The 22,072-nt window shown below is 53.7% G+C and overlaps 1 protein-coding gene and 1 pseudogene across 1 annotated transcript; both read right to left on the bottom strand.

The window, feature by feature from the left end:
- Positions 1-7,466: 7,466 nt before the first annotated feature.
- LOC141725806 (uncharacterized) lies at positions 7,467-13,909 on the bottom strand. Its single transcript, XM_074529835.1, has 2 exons — positions 12,877-13,909; positions 7,467-12,458 (listed from the first exon to the last, which is right to left on the bottom strand). Exons 1-2 carry the CDS (start codon positions 12,889-12,891, stop codon positions 11,625-11,627), a joined length of 849 nt encoding a protein of 282 aa, XP_074385936.1. The 5' UTR covers positions 12,892-13,909; the 3' UTR covers positions 7,467-11,624.
- Positions 13,910-19,727: 5,818 nt separating this feature from the next.
- On the bottom strand, positions 19,728-22,038 carry LOC141725784 (uncharacterized; annotated as a pseudogene).
- Between the last annotated feature and the right edge of the window lie 34 nt (positions 22,039-22,072).

Genomic DNA, 22,072 nt, shown 5'->3' on the forward strand with positions numbered 1-22,072 from the left:
TTTACCCATTTGGAAGGAACCCACCTTAAACCAGAGGGGGTGGACACACAGGCGTATCCACGTCCCCAAGTAACCAATTTGTAAGGTCCTACCTTTTTCCAACTCTCAGGGTCCTTTACTAAAATCAGAGGTTTTTCTTTCATCAACCTATGAGAGAGTGGGAGGGGATACACCCCTTGCCTCTGCCCCTCCCACCCCGGTGGCTTGGTGAGTGGGAGGAGGGACATCCCTTCCCCCTGCCCCACCCCCGTGGGAATCGGGCAGGGCCCCACCCCCCCAGCCCTCAGCCCCACCCCCCCAGCCCTCAGCCCCACCTCCCAGCCTTCCGCCCCACTCTCTTGGGATCCAGTTAAGGGGGCGTGGGCTACAGGCAAGGGGGCGGGGCAACCGTGGGAACCTGGGGCAGGGTTACAGGATGATGTAATGGGGGTGGGGACTCAAAGGTAGGGGGAGGAGCCTCCAAAGGAAGGAAGGGGTTGTGAGACCAGAAGGGGTTGGCAGAGGGGACAGGAAGGTGAAAGGGGTTGTGGGGAGAAGAAGGGCAGGTGGGGGGCTGAAACACGTGGCTGCCGCCATTCTGGGCTCTGGCCATGCCGTCAGCAGTATCCCAACTGCCAGGGCCGGGGTACTGGGAGAGAGGCGGAAGGCCAGGATAGCAATGGCAGTGCCCGGTACCCTGGCATTGCCGGGAAGCCTCGCTCAGGTCAGGGGCAGAGGGTTCTTGGGGAGGGATATCAGAAACCCGCAGGAGGGGAGATTTGCTCTGGCTGCCCTTTCAAATCCCTCTTCAGGACTTCTTTCTGAATTATCAGGAACACAGGGAAAAACTGGGACACTGTCCCATCCCCCTGTTCAGCCTTTGCTGTTAACAAGGCTCCCATTTGGTCACAGGCAGAGTCAGAGTTAACATTTATGTTGCCGCCGCTCGGGACGTGGTGTCCTGGGTTGAGGGTGACTCTGTGGCAGCACCCTGCCACAGGACTGAAGCACACGCTGACACCGACGTGCTGGGAGGTGAAATGGCCTTTATTAACAATTGAGCAGGGTAATTTATAACAGGGGGTAACAGCAGGGCAATGGTGAAGGGAGAGGGGTTGGGCGTAATATGGCGCGATGTCCAAGATAACGCGATATCTTTGTTGGGAGTTTGGCTGAATAGAGACTGGAAAAGTGCAAAACCATGGCTAACTCCAAGTCCTGCACCTGCTAGATAGCGTGTCCTTGGGCCTAGCTGTAGTATGATAACAAGTGGTGAAAGAGACATGAGAAAAGAGAGATGTAACCCTAAGGAATGAGGAAGAGTTCATGGTATAGTTTAACCAATAGATTGCTTGGCTTACAGAATATTCATAAGCTGATTATTTCCTGTATAAGTGTTTGATGCTTTTTTCAATAAACTGGACCTGTGATGAACCACCTGGTGTCGTGGTCCCCTTCCTACGACAACTGGTTGACCCTGAACCCTGACCCCCTCAAAAGAAAAAGAGGGAGAACACGCCACGGTCGAGGAAGTTGGAGCTGGGTCCTGTTTGCAGCTGGGACGGTGCTGGGATTTTGAAGCACCCTCGGGGTTCACATCGGTGACTCGAGCCATTCGTGTCTGCAGGAGCCTGGAAAGCTGTAAGAGCGCTCACGAATAGGTATGAAAATGCAAGCAGCACATAATTTATTCGCCGCGTATTTAGAAAGACGAGAACTAAAGGGGATAAATGTAAAAAAGGAGCTACCAGGGTTATTAGCCTACGGCTACGCTAAAGAAGTTCTCCTTAACCCACATACGGTCCATGAACTCTCGGAATGGAGAAAATTTGGGGATATACTGTGGGAAGCAGTGTTAGAAGATGATAAAACGGCAAAGAAATTGGGCAAGCCGTGGTGGGTAGTGCACAGCACACTGCTTCAGCATGTCTCTGAGCGCAAAGCAGCAGCTTGAGTCAAATGCGTGAGTCAAATTTGGCTTAGCCTCCGTTATGCTGTCAAAATCACCTGTATTAACATAGACTCTAAACATCAGAAGCCCAGATAACTCAGTCGGTGGAACATCAAACTCTGAAATTGTATTTTGAAAAATTTAAAAATGTTAAAGATGTTTTAAAGTGATTGTATAAGTAAGATGTAATAAGCAAGTTATAGCAAATGCTATATTCTATTTCTGTAGTAAATTTTATTTGTTATTAATAGTTTAAGTTAAATTATCTAATGTTAAATACTGTTAAGGTTAAGTTTTGTTAAGTTTATGTCATGTTAGGTTTAAGTGCTGTTCAGTTTAATTTTTGTTAAGTTTAAGTAAAGTTAGATTCTGTTACATTTAAATTATATTAGGTTTAAGTTATGTAGAATTTAAAGTCAGTTAAGTTTTGTTAAGGTTAAGGTTTGTTAAGGTTAAGGTTTGTTAAACTTAAGTTCTGCTAAGTTGAAGTTTTGTTGAGTTTAATTTCTGTTAAGTTTAATTAAAGATAAGTTTAAGTGATGTTAAGTTCTGTTAAGTTTAAATATTTTAAGTTTAAGCATTTTAAGTCTAAGTGCTATTAAGTTTAAGTGATGTTAGATAGATTTATGTTTTTATGATAGGCGTTTATTTTATGACTTGTATGCAAAGTGTTGTTGTGAACATCAGAGAAACTTTAGTTAAAAGAGACAATCAGAAGCATTTGTGAGTAAAGCCGTTCCTGTTTGAAGTATATCTGCTGTTTGAGAATGGAAAGCAAACTTACCAGAGAATCGACGCAGATGAAACCTGCGCACATGCTGCTCCTTTAGCTTATTTTTGTAGGTTGTATTAGCACACCTGAGTTTTGTGTGAGTCTTGTAGCACATAGAATCCTTTTTGTATCTGTCGTATAGCATATCCTATAAATAGTGACAGCCTTTTTGGTTTGTTTCCCTGGCTTAGATCCCTTGTAACAGAGAAACCTTGCTAGCTGAGCATACTGTTTGAAATGTAATAGTTGTTAGAATTGCCTATTTTTGTGTTGCAAAGAGTGTGACACAGCCCATAGAACTTTGCTTTGTCCAAAAAATAAAAACAGGGGAAATGTTGGGAATTTAGCTGACTAGAGACTGGAAAAGTACAAAGCCGTGGCTAATTCCAAGTCCTGCACCTGCAAGATAGCGTGTCCTTGGGCCTAGCTGAGTATGATAAAGAAATGGACAGCGAGACGTGGGAAGTAGAGAGCGTAGGCCCAAAGGAATGAGGAAGAGTCGATGGTATAGTTTAACCAATAGATCGCTTGGCTTACAGAATATTCATAAGCTGATTATTTGCTGTATAAGTGTTTGATGCTTTCTTCAATAAACTGGACCTGTGATGAACCACCTGGTGTCCTGGTCCCCTTCCTTCGACAGTGAGCTATTATTGGGCAGTAAATGCAGTTATTGAAGCTGTGGGTGCTCTTCCATCGCCTACAACGATGCCATCCAATGGCCCTCAGTAATGTTAGACCTAAAGATTGTTATTTCACCATACCTTCACACCCTGATGACGCACCTGTTTGCCTTTTCTGTGCGTACCTCCAAGCACGCAGAACCAACGAAGAGATTTCACTGGACCCTGTTGCCACAAGGCATGTGTGACATCCCAACCGCATGCCAAAGGACAGTCCATCTTGCCCTGCAGCCTGTCATAAATTTCCTGCTGCAATCATATATCATTATATGGATGACATTTCACTTGCAGCCCATGATCAATCCATCCTATGTTCTATTCAGGTAACTGTCACGCAGGCAATTCAAAATGCAGGATTCATCGTGGCACCTGAAAAGGCGCAGTGTGAGTCCCCGTGGCATTACCTGGAGTAGAGAGCTACTCAACAGACTATCAGCCCTCAGCCTTTGAGGCTTTGTGTTAAGGTCACCCTCACTTTAAATGAATTACAGAAACTGCTGGGTTCTTTGAATTGGCTGCTGATTTACCCAAAAAATCCTGGTTTGGGTACATCCACAGAACTTTCACATTCTTTGTTTGGCTTAGAGGAAATCCCCACCTGCATTTGCTTTGACAGCTTACCCCAGAAGCCAGAAGTGCCCTCGTTGTAGTGTGTTGTAATGTCCTGTTTTAGACTTCCGGGTCCCGGGTCCCTTCCCAGGTGTGCCAAAACCCTTCTTCCCCTTCCCCCTCGCCCCTTGCTGAGTGAGTCCTGTCAATCAGGCTTAACATTCCAGCAAAGGCGTCGTGTGATTGGTCAGATTCAAAGGATGCCCCTCGGCCTGGGGGCCATTGGTCTGTGTAGCTGTCATTCTCTCCTGAGACCCTGCTCCCCCCACCTGGTTGGTGGCTCACCTGTCCCCTCCCCTCCCCACCCTCTGAGCTTAAAAGGTGAGTCCAGCCATGTGCTCGGGATTCTGTTGGAGGTCCCACTGAGATTCAGACCTCTGTAACCATGGAATAAACCACTGCATATAACCCTCCGGCAGAATGCTCTCCTTTTTACTCCTCACCTTCGCCTGAAGTCTTCTTCCTGAGGTAACAGAGTTCCTAACAAGCCTGGATTTATTTAGTGCCCGGCTGCAACCATCAGCAAGCTAAAGGTGTCTCTGGGGTGAAGCACCACAGAAGCCGCCTTTGGCTCAGCAGCGAGGGTCAGACTGGCCCAGGCACAATCTAACTGGTAATATTGGGATTCATATTCCAATATGCCCTTGCACACTGTGCTCAAGCAATAGAAAACCAACAGAACTGGAGAGGGGATCCTGATAAATCTGTGTACCTTGCCATAATTGCTAGCAATTTTCAACATTTTTCTGTCCTGTTTTGATTGTTTGCTAATGATAAAGACCCTTTGCGTGTGTTAGAATGGTTATTTTTACCTCACATAGCAACAAAACCTGTGTGAACTGTTGATGATATGTTCTCTTATTTAGTTAAGAAAGGTAGACATGGATTGCAAACTCTCAGTGGCCAAGATCACCATGCCATCAATGTACTTGCAAGTAAAGAAGACTCTGACAGCAACCAACTTCCAAATTGTGCTTGCAGGATTTTCTGGACAATTTTCTATCCATTATCCCTCACATCGTTTATGGACAGAGATGGGTAACCTCCCCCTGCACTCAAAGCATCACTGCAGCATGACCCCTGTCAACAGACCAGGTGTTTTTACAGATGCACCCAGCAAAACCATCAAAGGTGCAGGGGTTTGGCATGGAGGTGACTCTTTCCAGTGGCATAAAAGGGTGTTAATGTTAAAGGATGCCTCGGTGCACATTTTAGAATTGGCTGCTATCCGGTGTGCCTTTCAGTGATTTTCACAGGAACCACTTAACACCGTAACTGATTCCTCGTGTGCTGCCAATGTTGCATTCCATTGACAATTTTCCTATTTAAAGCATGTTAATAACTATCTTTTGTTTACAGAGTTAAGAACATTGTAGACTTTAATTAACAGCCAGCTCCATGATTTTCATGTGTTGCATGTTCGCTCCCACACAGGTTCACCTGGCCCTATTGCAGAAGGTAATAACTATGCAGATGTCATTGTCATGACAGGTGTGGTACCAAATACTGATAAGTTTTCTCTCAAGCCAGGTCTCATGAGCTCTTAGAGGACTTATCACACCTGAGATAGCCCAGCTACTTCAAATGGCATAAAATTAGCAGGATGATTTCTGAGGTAGTGTTGGAAACAGGAAAGTTTCAATAAAAGGCAAATAACAAAGCACTTTGAAGAGAAAACCTGAGCCAGGGGCACAAAGTTCTTGCTCCTGCTAAAAACACCCCACAAAAACAATGATTTCTTTTCTTCTCTTTTTTTTCTAGTGAATTACTTAGGCAGTACTTTTTGGCTTCTGTCCCATTGTGTAGCCTTAGGTTTGAGATGAAGTCCCAAAGGTCCTGTGAGGTGTCTTTTTACCAAATTGAGGAGAGAAATTTCTGGGTTTTTTCCTTTTTAAGGAGATACAGGATAATTTGGTCACTCTGTCAATAGGGGGCACACTCCTACAAAATACTTTTGCACAGGCCAAGCTATGTCACAACTTTTTTACACCAGCATGCTTATTCTCTTCACAAGCAATTTCAAATAACTTCCTCACAAGCCCATGATATGCTGTTGTCTTGTCCCTCCTGTCATGAGGCTGATCCTGCTCCTTTAGCAGAAGGCACTGAGCCCTGAGGTTTAACTCCTAACTCCATTGCAAATTGATGTCACCCCTATCCCAGAGTTTGGTTGCTTAAAATATGTTCACGTTTCCATTGACACCTATTCTCATTTTCTAAAGGCAGCTGCTCACACCAGAGAGAAGGCCTGTGATGCTCACCTGTTTTGCCGCTCTGGGCCTTCCTGACACCATCAAAATGGACCATGGACCTGCCCACACCTCAGAGAGAGTTTGTAACTTCTTGCAGCCATGGGGTGTGCCTCACAGTACTGGCATTCCCCGCTCTCTCACAGGGTTATCTGTTGTCAAGTGTGCCCATGGGACCCTAAAACCATGCTTTGTTGCAGAGTGCTGCAATTTCCTGTTTTAAACTTCCCAGTCCCTTCCCCAGGTGTGGCAATGCCCCTCTCCCTTCCCCCTCGCCCCCTTGCTGAGGGAGTTCTGTCCATCAGGCTCAACATTCCAGCACGGCCTCGTGTGGTTGGTCGCGTTCCAAGGGTGCCCTTCAGGCCTGGGGGTCATTGGCCTGTCTGGGTGTCCCTTGTCCCCTGGGACCCCGCCCCTCCCACCTGGTTGGTGCTCACCTGTCCCCTCTCCCTGTCCCTGAGCTTAAAAAGTCACTCAGGCCATGTGCTTGCCATTCTGTTGGAGCTGTTACCTGACATTCACACCTCTGTGACCATGCAATAAACTCTGGATATTAACCCTCCGGCAGAATCCGCTCTCTTTTCCTCTCCACCCTCGCCTGAAGCCTTCCCACCTGAGGTAAACTGAGTTTCTAGAAGCCTGGCTTTGTTTCCGTGCCCAGCTGCAGCCTCCAGCCAGCCAAAGGTGTCTCTGGGGTGAAACACCACAGCTGCCGCCTTTGGCCCAGCAGCAGGGGTCAGACGGGCCCAGGCACAATCTGCCTGGAAATATTGGGATTCATATTCCAATAATGCTTGAAAAACAAAAAGAGGGGGAGTTGGGGTGCCCTCACGACAGAGCAGGACAGACTGCATGTGACAGACAGCATTCCTTCAGCACAAAGGCTCGTCTAAGACCTCCAGTTCTGGTGAGGACTTACTGACTGGACAATGGAAAGGAGCCCTGGACTTGCTGACACGGGGAAGGGGCTGGGCCTGTGTCTCCACAGTGTCTCCATGCCGAGTGGGTTCCATCACGGTGTGCCACTGTCCTGATCCCATGTGTATGTAGTTACTATGTGATAGGCGTACGTTACACTTTTTGAAAACTTGTTATTGTTGGTACAAATGACCAAATCGGTAGCCAAATTTATGAAAAATTTAACAACGATTTATTGGGTCAATTACAAAAAAAATTAGAATTTCGAGCAACCACCACAGCCAAGACAGTGTCAGTCATGGGTACGGGCGCTGGGTGAGACCAGAGGTTCGGTCAGTCCCGGGTACGGGCGCTGGGTGAGACCAGAGGTTCGGTCAGTCCTGGGAACGGGTGCTGGGTGAGACCAGAGGTTCGGTCAGTCCCGGGTATGGCCGCTGGGTGAGACCAGAGGTTTGGTCAGTCCCGGGAACGGGCGCTGGGTGAGACCAGAGGTTCGGTCAGTCCCTGGTACGGCCGCTGGGTGAGACCAGAGGTTCGGTCAGTCCCGGGAACGGGCGCTGGGTGAGACCAGAGGTTCGGTCAGTCCCGGGAACGGGCGCTGGGTGAGACCAGAGGTTCGGTCAGTCCCGAGTATGGGTGCTGGGTGAGACCAGAGGTTCGGTCAGTCCCGAGTATGGGCGCTGGGTGAGACCAGAGGTTCGGTCAGTCCCTGGTACGGCCGCTGGGTGAGACCAGAGGTTCGGTCAGTCCTGGGAACGGGCGCTGGGTGAGACCAGAGGTTCATCTGACAGAGTGACGGCATCCCCTCAAAGGTTCACCCCAGGTATCTCCAGCGTCCAGTTTATATACAGTTTATTTTGCCTGAGGCACAGATGACCTCATCTTTCCATTCACTTCTTTGAATGCAAATCCATTTCTGTACATATATTGAAATAGACAAAGACGGGCAGACAGAAGTCTGAGCACCCCGGAGAAGTTTGAATAAGTTGGTATCGGTCCCTGAGTGCCCAGATGTGATCAGGGCGAGTCTGAGTCTTGTGAGATTCCTGGGACACAGCAATTAATCACAGGCCAGGGAGGATCCTGATGTCACCTCCCAGGTGCAGGAGACAAGGAAATCATCTCTGATGGTCCAAGAAGGCTCCATTCAGACATTAAACAGGTCTGATGCCACCTTGACATTGCCAGGAATTAGTTACAATTCAAATAGAGCTTTGTTCCAGGCTGGGAGGGTAAAACATTATTTCTACAATATTTTACACCTACACATATCTGTTTATACAGCATGAATCAAGTACATTACATATCCCATTGTTATTATTGTTGTCACTGTTATTAATGTTTTAGGAGTTGTTTAGGTTTTTCTTAGTATGTTTTCATTGCCTAAAAAAGGAAGAGGAAGATGGGCAATATGGGGTGATATTTCCTAAAGTTGTTAAGGGTGATGCCCACAGAAGGCCCTGTGGGGAAGGCACAGCTGCAGGCTGGACGGTTGGAGGTTGGTTGTGGGGTGAGAGGCAGTTATGAGGAGAATGCATGGAAAAATGCATGAAAGGGAAGCTGATTGGATGACAGGAGACTGCAGCTGAGCCAGCCAATGGGCGCCCTTCTTCTGTTGAGTTCTGGTTCTGTCAGGTTCAGAGTAAAGGTATAAAAGGAGGGTGATTTCTACAATAAAGTGATCTCCTTCAGACGCACAAGGGCATCTGTGTCTCTTTATTCCCCATTGCTACACCCCAGTGTTGTGTGAAAGTGTGAATGGGAAATGAGGAGAGTGGGAAGTGCATGATTATGCCCTGTGTCTTCTCTGATTGATGAGTGTAGCTGCTGAGTGAATGAGATGTACTGCAGTACAAAACAAACAAGGAGCCTCGAGTCACAATTCCGCTTTTGGGGTGACCGAGACAGCCAGAAAAAGCAAAGTGTTTGTTTTGCATACGAATAAAAATTTAATAAAGATTTTGTGTTGTCTGCATGAATGTAATTTTGTGTTTCGGTTGTGGACCGGGATGTGATCCTTGGGTATGGTGTGAGTGTAAAATCTGTCATCAGAGGTGGCATTGCACACAAAAGAGTGCCTGGGGCCGGGAGTGGGAAAGAGCAGAATTGAAAAACAGGAATTGGGCATTTTTTAAATTTTTAAAAATGTTTAAAATTTTTTAAAATTTTTAAATTTTTAAAAATTTCTGTAGGAAATAGTGTGTGGGAAAACTGCATTTATTTCCACGAGCCTGAACAGTTCCTGAGAAGGACTGGGAAAATACATGTGGAAGGCAGATGTGCTTGAAAATTAAGAAAGAAGGAAAAAAAAAAAGGCGTGGGGACAGTGCAGGGATAAGCTGAGAAAATGGGACACAAAGCAAAAAAGGAGAAACCCCCAGGGGAAAGGGGAGCAGAGAAACATGAATGGATACTCCTCCAAACAGCCTCCTAGGGATGAAATTTGCACAGTGTGAACATAACCTGACACAAAGAATAAAAATAAAATCAAAATTATGGATTACTATATGATGAAATAGACTCGTAAGATCTGATCACTTATACTGGCCAGAACAGAGCTCCTCTGAGGGGTGGATGTGCCAAACTTTGAACAGTCATGTGAGCGCTGAAGAATCAGCCGGCCAGGGAAAATGTGATTCTGCTGCCAGCTGGAACGGCAAGGGCTCTCTGGGGAAGGAGAACAAGGAGAACATGTTTAAATTAAAACAAACCAAAAACTGGGAAACCTTAGAGCATCTGTCCTCTCCATATCTGCCAGCACTTGATGCATCCCCTGGTGGACCCAGCCAGGATAACAGGGGCAGAGCAGTCCAGTGAGAGGAACGGAAAAATGAGAACCAAGCAGGGGCACTAAACCCCCTCTGGGAAGTGCCATTGGGTGGGGCACTGACCCACTTAATTCCGCCCAAGTGAGAGCATTTTAAAGAGGAATTAAAAGTTCTACGTGAAGATCTGATTGGATCCGCAGAACAAATAAACCAATTTGGGGACCCAATGTTTATAACTGGGACAAAGTGGAATCCAGAATTAACCTTTTGTTTACACCCGAGGAAAGACAAATGATCTGACCAGTGGGGATGTGGATTTGGGAGAGGGAACCTGCACACCACGGACCCCATGGGGAGCAGAAAATGCCCCTGCAATGCCCTAACCGGGACCACCATAACCCCGGGGAAAGGTAAAACATGGAAGATTACAGAGCATTAATTATCAGGGGAATTAGGGAGGCTGCTCCACCAGCTCAGAACGACCATGGGGCATCTGCTGAACAACAAAAGAAGGACGAGACTCCAACTGAATGGCTGGAGAGGTTAAAAAGAAATGCGAGACAATGCTCAGGTACGGACTGATAGAATAGCTGGGCAAGGTTTATTGAAGATAACCTTTGGTTGGATGTAAGGAAAAGCTGGAAGGACTGGGGGAATGGCAGGATAAGGGATTGAATGACCTGTTAAGGGAAGCCCAGAAGGTCGATGTACAGAGGGAGGGATGATGAGAAAGCCGAGGGGAAAGCAAAGATAACGGAGCCACTGTTGCTGAGGGGAACTGTTGCAGAATTTTGTTCAGACATGGCTTATAGAGGGGCCATGAAAACACACAGCGGGTTAAAAAGCAAAAGGCAGCTGTAAGCAGCAAGGTCTCAGGCTTTTCCTCAACAACAATAACACCATGTCTTTGAGTAAGTGATGAGCAAAAACATGATGGAAAACATGGAGGCCTTGAGAACAGTCAATAACAAGTCGACAACCGGATGAGGAAAAGAAGTTTTAGCCTCAACAAGAAAGCACAGGTATTGACAACAAAAGGAGGGGTTGGTGTGTAATCTGTAGCCAATGATGAGCTCGGGTTTTGCAATATGTATGAGCTTGATTAACACTACTGTAAAAGTGTGTAAGCTGGATCAATAAATCGGAGTTCGATGCTGATCAATCAGGATGTGGTCGACTCCCTTCTCCTCCTCAGGGAACCATCATGCAAGGAGCCGCCCCCCAAGGGAAGTGGGACCCTGTCAGGGCAAGGCCAACGGGACCAGGGGGAGGAGAATGGGACAGAGCTCCCTGGGGCAGAGGCCCCAAAAGGGAAAAGGGCAATTGAACACCTGAGGCCCAATCTGTCACCAGCACAGGGAAATTGGGCATTGGAGGTGAAACTGCCCGTGGAGGGAAAGGGACCTGAAGGTTTCTGAGGAGGCTTGAGAAACGGTCGGCTGCACCCGTGGTGGAAAGCTGCTTCATTCATCTCCCAAACCGCCACGGAGTGGCCCTGAGTGTCCCTGAGTGTCCCAAGAGTGTCCCCAGTGATGTGACCCCAGGAATTCCCATCAGGATTTGGAGCAATTTCAATAAAAATTCCCAGAAAATTCCCCAAACTTGTTTCAAATCCCACACGGGGAGGGGGTGGAGAGGACGAGTGACACCTCTGATGTCCGCAGTGACATCACCGATGACATCGCAGCGGTGACATCACAGTTCCTGCAGCAGCCTCGGGATGTCCTCGATGGCTTTCTGGCACCGCTCGGCCACCATGCGGGCAGCAGGGCCCTCAGGGCCGCAAACGAAACTGTTCAGGATGCCGCGGATTTGCCCAAGTATCGCCTCCAGGTGACACGAGGCCAGGTGGGTGCTGGCATCCTGCAGCCACTCGGCCTCGGCCACGGCGGCCACCAAGGCCACGCGGAAATCGGGACACGGCTCCCTTGTCTCCTCCAGGGCCAACTCGATGTCCCCGAGCCGGCGCTGCAGCTCCAGGGGGAACGCGGTGGCTCTGTCACACTCGGCCACCAGGCGCTCCAGCAGCCCCAGGGGTGTCTCTGCCCGCCGTCCCCTCTCGGTGGCCGTCACCTCCCACTCGTTGCACAGCCTGGCGGCCTCCTCGACCAGCCGGGACCAGCTCTCTGTGAGCATTTCCACCGACTCCCGCCAGGCGCTGGCCGCAGCTCTCACATCGGCCCAGGTGGCCGCCGGGTTGGCCAGGACCTGGCCCAGGGTGGTGACATGGCAGTGGCGCCCACGGGTGGCACCGTAGAGGCCCAGCAGGAAAGCGAATTGTTCCAGGGAATTGACATCGAGGTGGCCCAGAGGGGTGACATTGCCACGGCGCCAGGAGAGGGCACTCCTGTCGAGCCAGGAGGTGGCACTGCAGCAGCCCAGGGTCCCACTGAGAAGACGGATGAAGGTCCCCAGGGCCTCGTGCAGGGACCTTGGGGTCCCACCCAGCAGCATGCCCCTGTACGGCGTAGTCGCAATGGCCACCAGCTTGCCCAGGGTGGCCACCACGGCGACCTGGCGCTCCAGCAGCTGGGGAGGGGACAGGGGAGGTGTCAGGGACATGGTGGCACTTACGGCCTCCTGGGCTGGCCTCTGTCCCCTCCCAAGGTCCCCTTTGTCCCCTCTCCGGAGGGCTCTGCTGTCCCCTCTGTCCCTTTGTCACCCCCTCGACCCCTCTGCTGCCCCCTGCCGCCTCTCTGTCACCTCCCCTTTTCTCCTATGCCCTCCTGTCCCCTTTGCGACCCCCTGTCCCTCCCGCCACCCCCGTGTCCCCTCCGACCCCCACTGCCTTTTATCACCCCTCCCGTGCCCCCTCTGTCACCCCCCTGCCCCCACTGCCACCCCCCGTGTCCCCTCTGTCCCCTCCCTGTCCCCACTGCCACCCCCCGTGTCCCCACTGCCACCCCCCGTGTCCGCTCCGTCCCCTCCTGCCCCAGGATTGTCGCACCTCGCGGGGCTCCATGGCCGCTGGGGACACTCCGGGACACTCCGAGACGCTTTGGGGACACTTTGGGGAAGCTTTGGGGACACTCCGGGACGCGAACTCGCCCCGCTCGCGGTTCGGGACGCGCGGGAAGGCGGCGCGGACGGAGAGAGGAATTCGGAAGAGGTGACGTCACAGCCCCCGCCCCACGCCCGCTCCTTTTGCCGCTTTTGGGAGGTCCTGAGGAGATTTTGGGAGCCTCAGGTGAGAATTCCCAGAGATCTGGGGGTTCCCAGGTGTCCCAGGTGAGGTTTTGGGGGTTCCAGGTGAGGTTTGGGGGGCCCTGAGGGGATTTTGGGGTCTCAGGTGAGAATTCCCAAAAAATTTGGGGTGTCCCAGGTGAGGTTTTGGGGGGTTTCAGGTGAGGTTTGGGGGGTCCTGAGGGGATTTTGGAGGTCTCAGGTGAGAATTCTCAATGTTTTGGGGTGTCCCAGGTGAGGTTTTGGGGGTTCCAGGTGAGAATTTGGGGGGTCCTGAGGAGATTTTGGGGTCTCAGGTGAGAATTCCCAAAAGATTTGGGGTGTCCCAGGTGAGGTATGGGGGGTCTCAGGTGAAAATTCCCAAAGATTTGGGGTTTCCCAGGTGACCCAGGTGAGGTTTGGGGTCCCAGGTGAGAATTTGGGGGGTCCTGAAGAGATTCTGAGGGTCTCAGGTGAGAATTTTCAAAGATTTGGGGTGTCCCAGGTGAGGTTTTGGGGGTCCCAGGTGAGGTGTGGGGGGGATCCCAGGCGAGATTTTGGGAGGTTCCGAGGAGATGTTGGGGTTTCCCAGGTGAGGTTTTGGAGGTACCAGGTGAGAATTCCCAAAGATTTGGGGTTTCCCAGGTGTCCCAGGTGAGATTTTGGGGGGTTCCAGGTGAGGTTTGGGGGGCCCTGAGGAGATTTTGGGGGTCTCAGGTGAGAATTTGGGGGTCCGGAGGGGGCAGATGAACCCCCAGGTGTTATCCACGCCCTTTAAGCCCCGCCCTGCATTTCTAGCCCCGCCCCTTGCTGCTGGACACGCCCACAGAGTGCCCCACCCTTCAGATCCCGCCCCTCCCAAGTTCTAGTTCTGCGTTCTGGCCCCGCCCCCCCAAAAGCCCCGCCCCCAAATGAGCTTTGGCCACGCCCCCAGTTGTATTTTTATCAACGGAAACCAAAAAATCGGCACAAATCGACCCAAAAGTAGAAACTCGGGGAGCGTGACCCATGGCCCCACCTGTCATGGGGGAGGGGCCAGGTGGGATTTTGGGTGGTCCCAGGCAGATTTGGGGGGTCCCAGATGGGTTTGGGCGGTCCCAGGTGGGTTTGGGCGGTCCCAGGTGGGTTTTGGGTGGTCCCAGGTGGATTTGGGGGGTCCCAGGTGGTTTTTAGGTGGGTCCAGGTGGATTTTGGGTGGTCCCAGGTGGGATTTTGGGGGCATCGAGGTGTTCCTGGGTGTGTCCAGGTGGGATTTTGGAAATTCCAGGTGGGTTTTGAGCTGATCCAGGTGTCCTTGAGGGAGATTCAGGCGTCCCGGAGTCATTCCCAGGTGTTTTTTGGGTGTCCCAGGTGTTCCTGAGGGCTCCAGGTGTGCTCAGGAGGAATCCAGGTGCTCCTGGGAGGGTTTCAGGTGTCCTGGGGGCAGTTCCAGGGGTTCCTGGGTGGATCCAGGTGGGTTTTGGGCGGGCCAAGGTGTCCCAGGGGTGATCCAGGTGTTCCTGAGGCATCTCCAGGTGTTTGTTAGGTGGGTCCAGGTATTTTTTGGAGGGATCCAGGTGGGTTTTGGGGGGGATCCAGGTGTCCTCGAGCGGTGTTCAGGTGTCCCAGGGGTGATCCAGGTGTCTCAGAGGCATCTCCACGTGGTTTTTGGGTGTCCCCGGTGCTTTTTGGGGATATCCAGGTGGGTCTGCAGGGATCCAGGTGTGTTGGGAAGGGTGAAGGTGCCCAGGAGTGCTGGGAACTGGTGATCCAGGTGTGCAGGAAGCCGAACATCTGGGCGGGCTGGAACTCAGGTGTGAGGGATCCAGGTGTGGAAAGGATCCAGGTGACATGGGATGGGTGGGACCTGGTTATCCAGGTGTGACGTCACCTGGTTATGACATCACCCACCCAGGTGTAACATCACCTCCCCACTCAGGTGCGTTGTCACCTGGTTATGACGTCACCCCCACCCAGGTGTGACGTCACCAGCTCGCCTCGCCATGACATCACCTGCCCACATCCCCCCCCCTCCTGCCCAGGTATGACGTGACCCCCGCCAGGTGTGACGTCATCCAGGTGTGTGACCTCCAGGCTCACCTGGGCATGATGTCACCATTGTACCCAGCTGTCCCCGCCCCCTCACCTGTCCACCCCACCAGGTGTGATGTCACCAACTCCACCAGGTGTGATGTCACCCCACCAGGTGTGATATCACCAACTCCACCAGGTGAGATGTCACCTGTCCAGGTGTGCCAGATGTCACAGGTGTCACTCAGGTGTGACAGGTGTAACAGTACCTGCACCCAGGTGTCACTCAGGTGTCACAGGTGTTACAAGTGTGCCAGTATCTGTACCCAGGTGTCACTCAGGTGTGCCAGGCATCACAGGTGTCACTCAGGTGTGCCCAGGTGTGACAGGTGTGGCAATACCTGTACCCAGGTGTCACTCAGGTGTCACTCAGGTGTGCCAGGTGTCACTCAGGTGTGTGTTAAAGGTGTGACATTATCTGTATTCAGGTGTCACTCCGGTGTCACTCAGGTGTGCCGGTTGTCACTCGGGTGTTACAGGTGTGACAGTACCTGTACCCAGGTGTGTCACTCAGGTGTTACAGGTGTCACCCAGGTGTCACTCAGGTGTGCTGGGTGTCACTCAGGTGTCACTCAGGTGTCACTCAGGTGTCCCCGCACAGGTGCCGTGGTGCCTGACGAAGCTGTCCCTCCACATGCAGGACCTGTTGAAGGTGTGGCAGGTGTGACAGGTGTGACAGTATCTGTATCCAGGTGTCACTCAGATGTCAGGTGTCACTCAGGTGTCCCAGGTGTGTCACTCAGGTGTCACTCAGGTGTCCCCGCACAGGTGCCGCGGTGTCTCACGAAGCTGTCCCTCCACATGAAGGACCTGTCGCAGGTGTGGCAGGTGTGACAGTATCTGTGCCAGGTGTCACTCAGGTCTCAGGTGTCACTCAGGTGTCCCTCAGGTGTCACAGGTGTCACTCAGGTGTCACAGGTGTGTCACTCAGGTGGCCCCGCACCGGTGCCGGACGAAGCTGTCCCTCCACATGAAGGACCTGTCGCAGGTGTGCCAGGTGTGACAGTATCTGTGCCAGGTGTGGCAGGTGTCACAGGTGTGTCACTCAGGTGTCACAGGTGTCACTCAGGTGTCACTCAGGTGTCACAGGTGTGTCACTCAGGTGTTGCTCAGGTGTCACTCAGGTGTCCCCGCACAGGTGCCGCGGTGCTGGACGAAGATGTCCCTCCACATGAAGGACCTGTCCCTCCACACCTGTCGCACATCTGTGCCAGGTGTGGCAGGTGTCACAGGTGTGTCACTCAGGTGTCACTCAGGTGTGCCAGGTGTGTCACTCAGGTGTCACTCAGGTGTCCCCGCACAGGTGCCGCGGTGCCTCACGAAGCTGTCCCTCCACATGCAGGACCTGTGGCAGGTGTAGCAGGTGTGACAGTATCTGTGCCAGGTGTCACTCAGGTGTCACAGGTGTGTCACTCAGGTGTCACAGGTGTGGCAGGTGTAACAGTATCTGTATCCAGGTGTCACTCAGGTGTGGCAGATGTCACAGGTGTCACTCAGGTGTCACTCAGGTGTCCCTCAGGTGTCACAGGTGTCCCTCAGGTGTCACAGGTGTGTCACTCAGGTGTCACTCAGGTGTCACTCAGGTGTCCCCGCACAGGTGCCGCGGTGCTGGATGAAGCTGTCCCTCCACATGAAGGATCTGTGGCAGGTGTGGCAGGTGTGACAGTATCTGTATCCAGGTGTCCCTCAGGTATCACAGGTGTGTCACTCAGGTGTCACTCAGGTGTCACAGGTGTCACAGGTGTGTCACTCAGGTGTTGCTCAGGTGTCACTCAGGTGTCACTCAGGTGTCACAGGTGTCACAGGTGTGTCACTCATGTGTCACTCAGGTGTCACTCAGGTGTCACAGGTGTGTCACTCAGGTGTCACTCAGGTGTCACTCACATGTCCCAGGTGTGTCACTCAGGTGTCACTCAGGTGTCCCCGCGCAGGTGCCGCGGTGTCTCACGAAGCTGTCCCTCCACATGAAGGACCTGTCGCAGGTGTGGCAGGTGTGACAGTATCTGTATCCAGGTGTCACTCAGGTGTCCCAGGTGTGTCACTCAGGTGTCCCTCAGGTGTCACAGGTGTCACTCAGGTGTCCCAGGTGTGTCACTCAGGTGTCACTCAGGTGTCACTCAGGTGTCCCCGCACAGGTGCCGCGGTGTCTCACGAAGCTGTCCCTCCACATGAAGGACCTGTCGCAGGTGTGCCAGGTGTGACAGTTCCTGTACCCAGGTGTCACTCAGGTGTCACTCAGGTGTCACTCAGGTGTCCCCGCACAGGTGCCGCGGTGTCTCACGAAGCTGTCCCTCCACATGAAGGACCTGTCGCAGGTGTGGCAGTACCTGTACCCAGGTGTCACTCAGGTGTCACTCAGGTGTGACATTATCTGTATCCAGGTGTCACTCAGGTGTCACTCAGGTGTCCCCGCACAGGTGCCCCGGTGTCTCACGAAGCTGTCCCTCCACATGAAGGACCTGTCGCAGGTGTGGCAGGTGTAGGGCCGCAGCCCCGTGTGTGTTTTCATGTGCTCCGTCAGGTGATGTTTCATCTTGAAGCGCTTGCGGCAGAGCGCGCAGGTGAAGGGCCGCAGCCCCAGGTGCATGTTCACGTGCCGCTGCCGCATGGAGCGGTGCGAGAACGCCTTCCCGCAGTGGCACACGAACACCTGCCCGCCCTTGCCCGCCCTGCCCGCGCTCACCTGGCGCGCAGGTGCGGCCTGGGCGGGGCCGGGGGCGTGGCCGGGGCGGGGCGCTCTGATCCGCGCGGTTCTGGGCGGAATTCCCGCGTTTTCCTGCGGAGTTCTGCCCGTTCTGCCCGAAATTCCCGCGGTTCCCTCCCGAATTTTCGCGGTTCTGCTCGAAATCCCCGCGGTTCCGTCCGGAATTCCCGCGGTTCCCTCCCGAATTTTGCCCATTCCGCCCAAAATTCCCGCGTTTTCCTCCGGAATTCCGCCGGCTCTGCCCAAAATCCCCGCGGTTCCATCCAAAATTCTGTCGGTTCTGTGCAAAATTCTCTCGGTTCCCTCCCGAATTCTGCCCGTTCTGCACAAAATCCCCGCGGTTCCCTCCAGAATTCTGCCGGTTCTGTGCAAAATCCCTGCGGTTCCCTCACGAATTCTGGCGGTTCTGGTCAAAATTCCCAAATTTTCCTGCGAAATTTTGTGCGGAATTCCTCTGATTCCGGTTAAAATTCCTTCATTTTCGTGCGGAATTCCGTCGGTTCCCGCCAAAATTTCCTCGGTTCCGTCCCGGATTCTGCCGGTTCTGGTCAGAATTCCCGAAATTTCCTGCGGAATTCCCGAAGTTCTGTGCGAAATTCCTCTGATTCCGGTTAGAATTCCTTCGTTTTCCTGCGGAATTCCGCCCGCTCGGTGCAAAATTCCCGCGGCTCCCTCCGGAATTTCGCCGGTTCCCGTCAAAATTCCCTCAGTTCCCTCCGAAACTCTGTGCGAAATTTTGTGTGGAATTCCTTTGATTCCAGTCAGAATTCCCGAGTTTTCGCGCGGAATTTCGCCGGTTCCGGTCAAAATTCCCTCATTTTCGTACCAAATTCTGCCGGTTCCCGTCAAAATTCCCGCGGTTCCCTCCCGAATTCTGCCTGTTCTGGTCAAAATTCCCGCGGTTCTGTCCTGAATTCCGGTGGCTCTGTGCGAAATTCTGCCGGTTCTGGTCAAAATTCCCGATTTTTCCTGCGAAATTCCCGCGGTTCTGTGTGAGATTTTGTGCGGAATTCCTCTGATTCCCGTTAAAATTCCTTCGTTTTCGTGCAAAATTCCGCCGGTTCCGGTCAAAATTCCTTCATTTTCGAGCGGAATTTCACCAGTTCCGGTCAAAATTCCCGCGGTTCCCTCCCGAATTCTGCCGGTTCTGATCAAAATTCCCGAGTTTTCCTGCGGAATTCCCGAAGTTCTTTGTGAAATTTTGTGTGGAATTCCTCTGATTCCCGCTGAAGTTTCTTCGTTTTCGTGCAAAATTCCGCCGGTTCCCGTCAAAATTCCTCAGTTCCCTCACGAATTCTGGCGGGGTTTGGTCAAAATTTCCAAATTTTCCTGCGAAATTCCCAAAGTTCTGTGCGAAATTCCTCTTATTCCGCTTAAAATTCCTTCGTTTTCGTGCAAAATTCCGCCGGTTCTGGTCAAAATTCCCCCGGTTCCGTCCCGAATTCTGCCGGTTCTGCTCAAAATTCCCGAATTTGCGTGCGGAATTCCGCTGATTCCAGTTAAAATTCCCTCGTTCTCGTGCGAAATTACAATTCCGGTCAAAATTTCCTCGTTTTCGTGCAAAATTCTGCCGGTTCTGTGCAAAATTCCTTCGTTTTCACGCAAAGTTCTGCCGGTTCTGTGCACGATTCCCTCGGTTCCGGGTGAAATTCCCTCATTTCCGAGCAAAATTTCCTCATTTCCATGAATCTCCTCGCTGCCCAGGAGCCCCGACCCCCTCCCGGATCCCATTCCCGAATTTTCCGGGGATCCCATTCCCCAATTTTCCTGGCTATTCCCCAACCCTTTTCCCGAATTTCCCCGGCTATTTCCGAACCCCATTCCCGATTTTTCCCGGGACCCCCCATTCCCAGATTTTCCGGTTACTTCCGGACCCCATTCCCAGATTTTCCAGCTATTTCCGAAACCCCATTCCTGAATTTTCCCGGGATCCCATTCCGAATTTTTCCCCGCCTCCATCGGGGCGGCTCCTCCTCATCCTCCTCGCAGGTGAGCACCAGGTCCTGCTGCAGCCAGCGCCGCTTGACCCGGGGATTTTGGGGCAAAACCCGGCGGTTTTGGGGCAGAGCGGGGCTGGGATCCGGGAATGGCCCCTCGGGGCTGGGGTCCGGCCCTTCCTCGCTTCCCTCCTCCTCCTCCTCCTCCTCCTCCTGTCCCTCTCCCCGTGTCCTCTGCCCTGTCCCCGTGTCCCCTGTCCATGTCCCCATGCCCTGCCCCCATGTCCCCCTCCGTGTCCCCTCCCGTGTCCCCTCCCCTGTCCCCCTGTCCCCTCTCCTCTCCCGTGTCCCCCTCCCCGTGTCCTCTCCCCTGTCCCTGTCCCCATCCCCTGTCCCCATGTCCCGTGTCCCCCTCCCCGTGTCCCCTCCACCGTCCCCATGTCCCCATCCCCGGTCCCCGTGTCCCCTGTCCAGTGTCCCCTCCCCATGGCCCTGTCTCTGTGTCCCCTTCCCGCGTCGCTCCTCTGTCCCTGTCCCCCTCCCCCGTCTCGTGTCCCCTCCCGTGTCCCCCTCCCTGTGTTCCCTCCTGTGTCCCCATGTCCCTGTCACCGTGTCCCCATCCCCTGTCCCTGTGTCCCCTCCCGTGTCCCCATCCCTGTGTCCCCTCTCCCATCTCCATGTCCCCACCCCCTGTCCCCATGTCCCCTCCCGTGTCCCTGTCCTTGTCCCCATGTCCCCATCCCCTGTCCCTTCCCCTGTCCCTGTGTCCCCTCCCATGTCCCCATCCCTGTGTCCCCTCTCCCTTCTCCATGTCCCCGTGTCCCCATCCCCTGTCCCTCCCCCCCCTCCCGTGTCCCCATGTCCCCTGTCCTCTCCCTGTGTCCCCTCCCGTGTCCCCATCCCTGTGTCCCCATGTCCCCCTCCGCCATCCCCGTGTCCCCTGTCCTCTCCCCATGTCCCGTCCCCGTGTCCCTGTCCCATGTCCCCATCCCCGTGTCCCCCTCTCCTGTCCCCATGTCCCCATCCCCTGTCCCCGTCCCCACGTCCCCATCCCCTATTCCTGTCCCCCTCCTCTGTCCCGTGTCCCCTCCCCATGTCCCTGCCCTTGTCCCCACGTCCCCATCCCCTGTCCCTGTCCCTCTCCCGTGTCCCCATGTCCCCCTGTCCTCTCCCCATGGCCCCTCCTGTGTCCCCATCCCTGTGTCCCTTCCTCCGTCTCCATGTCCCCTCCTCTGTCCTTGTCGCCATGTCCCCATCCCCTGTCCCTTTCCCCTGTCCCGTGTCCCCATCCCTGTGTCCCCTCTCCTGTCGCCATGTCCCCATCCGGTGTCCCCATGTCCCCTGTCCTCTCCCCGTGTCCCCTCCCGTGTCCCCTTCCCTGTGTCCCCTCCTCCTGTGTCTCCATGTCCCCATCCCCTGTCCCCATAACCCCAACCCCTGTCCCGTGTCTCCTCGCCATGTCCCTGTCCTTGTCCCCATGTCCCCATCCCCTGTCCCTTTCCCCTGTCCCCCATGTCCCTGTCCCTGTCCCTGTCCCTGTCCCCTGTCCCATATCCCCTCCCCCTGTCCCTGTCCTTGTCCCCATGTCCCCATCCCCTGTCCCCTTCCCCTGTCCCGTGTCCCCATCCCTGCGTGTCCTCTCCCGTCTCCATGTCCTCATCCCCATCCCCCGTCCCCATGTCCCCCGTCCCCATGTCCCCTCCCCACGTTCGCGAAGATGCCGATGACGATGATGACGATGATGAAGGCTCCCCGAGCAGCTGGGCGCACTTGCGCACCACGGGCCACATCTGCAGCGCGCTGCCCGCGGTCAGCGTGGCCAGCAGGGCCCGGCGGGGCAGCGAGAGCCGCCCGGTGTAGGCGCAGCCCAGCACGGGCCGCGACGGCCGCGGGCTCCAGCGCCGGGGGCAGCTCGATGGCCGCGCCCGCGCCGCGCAGCAGCAGCTGCTCGCGGAAGAACGGCGAGGCCGCGGCCAGCACGGCGCGGTGAGCACGGAACTCGCGGCCCTGCACGCGCACCGAGACGTCGCAGAGCGTCCCCCGGAGGCGCTGCCGGTTCAGGGCCGCGGAGCAGCGCCCGAGACACCTGCGGGAGCTCCGCGTGGAGCAGCGGCACCTGCGGGAGCTCCGCCTGCAGCAGCGGCACCTGCGGGAGCTCCGCCGGCAGCGGCGGCACCTGCGGGAGCTCCACGTGCAGCGGCCGGCACCTGCGGAGCTCCGCTGCAGCGGCCGGCACCTGCGGGAGCTCCGCACCTGCAGGCCTGGCCGCA

The sequence above is a fragment of the Zonotrichia albicollis genome, chromosome 31 (assembly GCF_047830755.1).
Source record: "Zonotrichia albicollis isolate bZonAlb1 chromosome 31, bZonAlb1.hap1, whole genome shotgun sequence".
Lineage (NCBI taxonomy): Eukaryota > Metazoa > Chordata > Aves > Passeriformes > Passerellidae > Zonotrichia > Zonotrichia albicollis.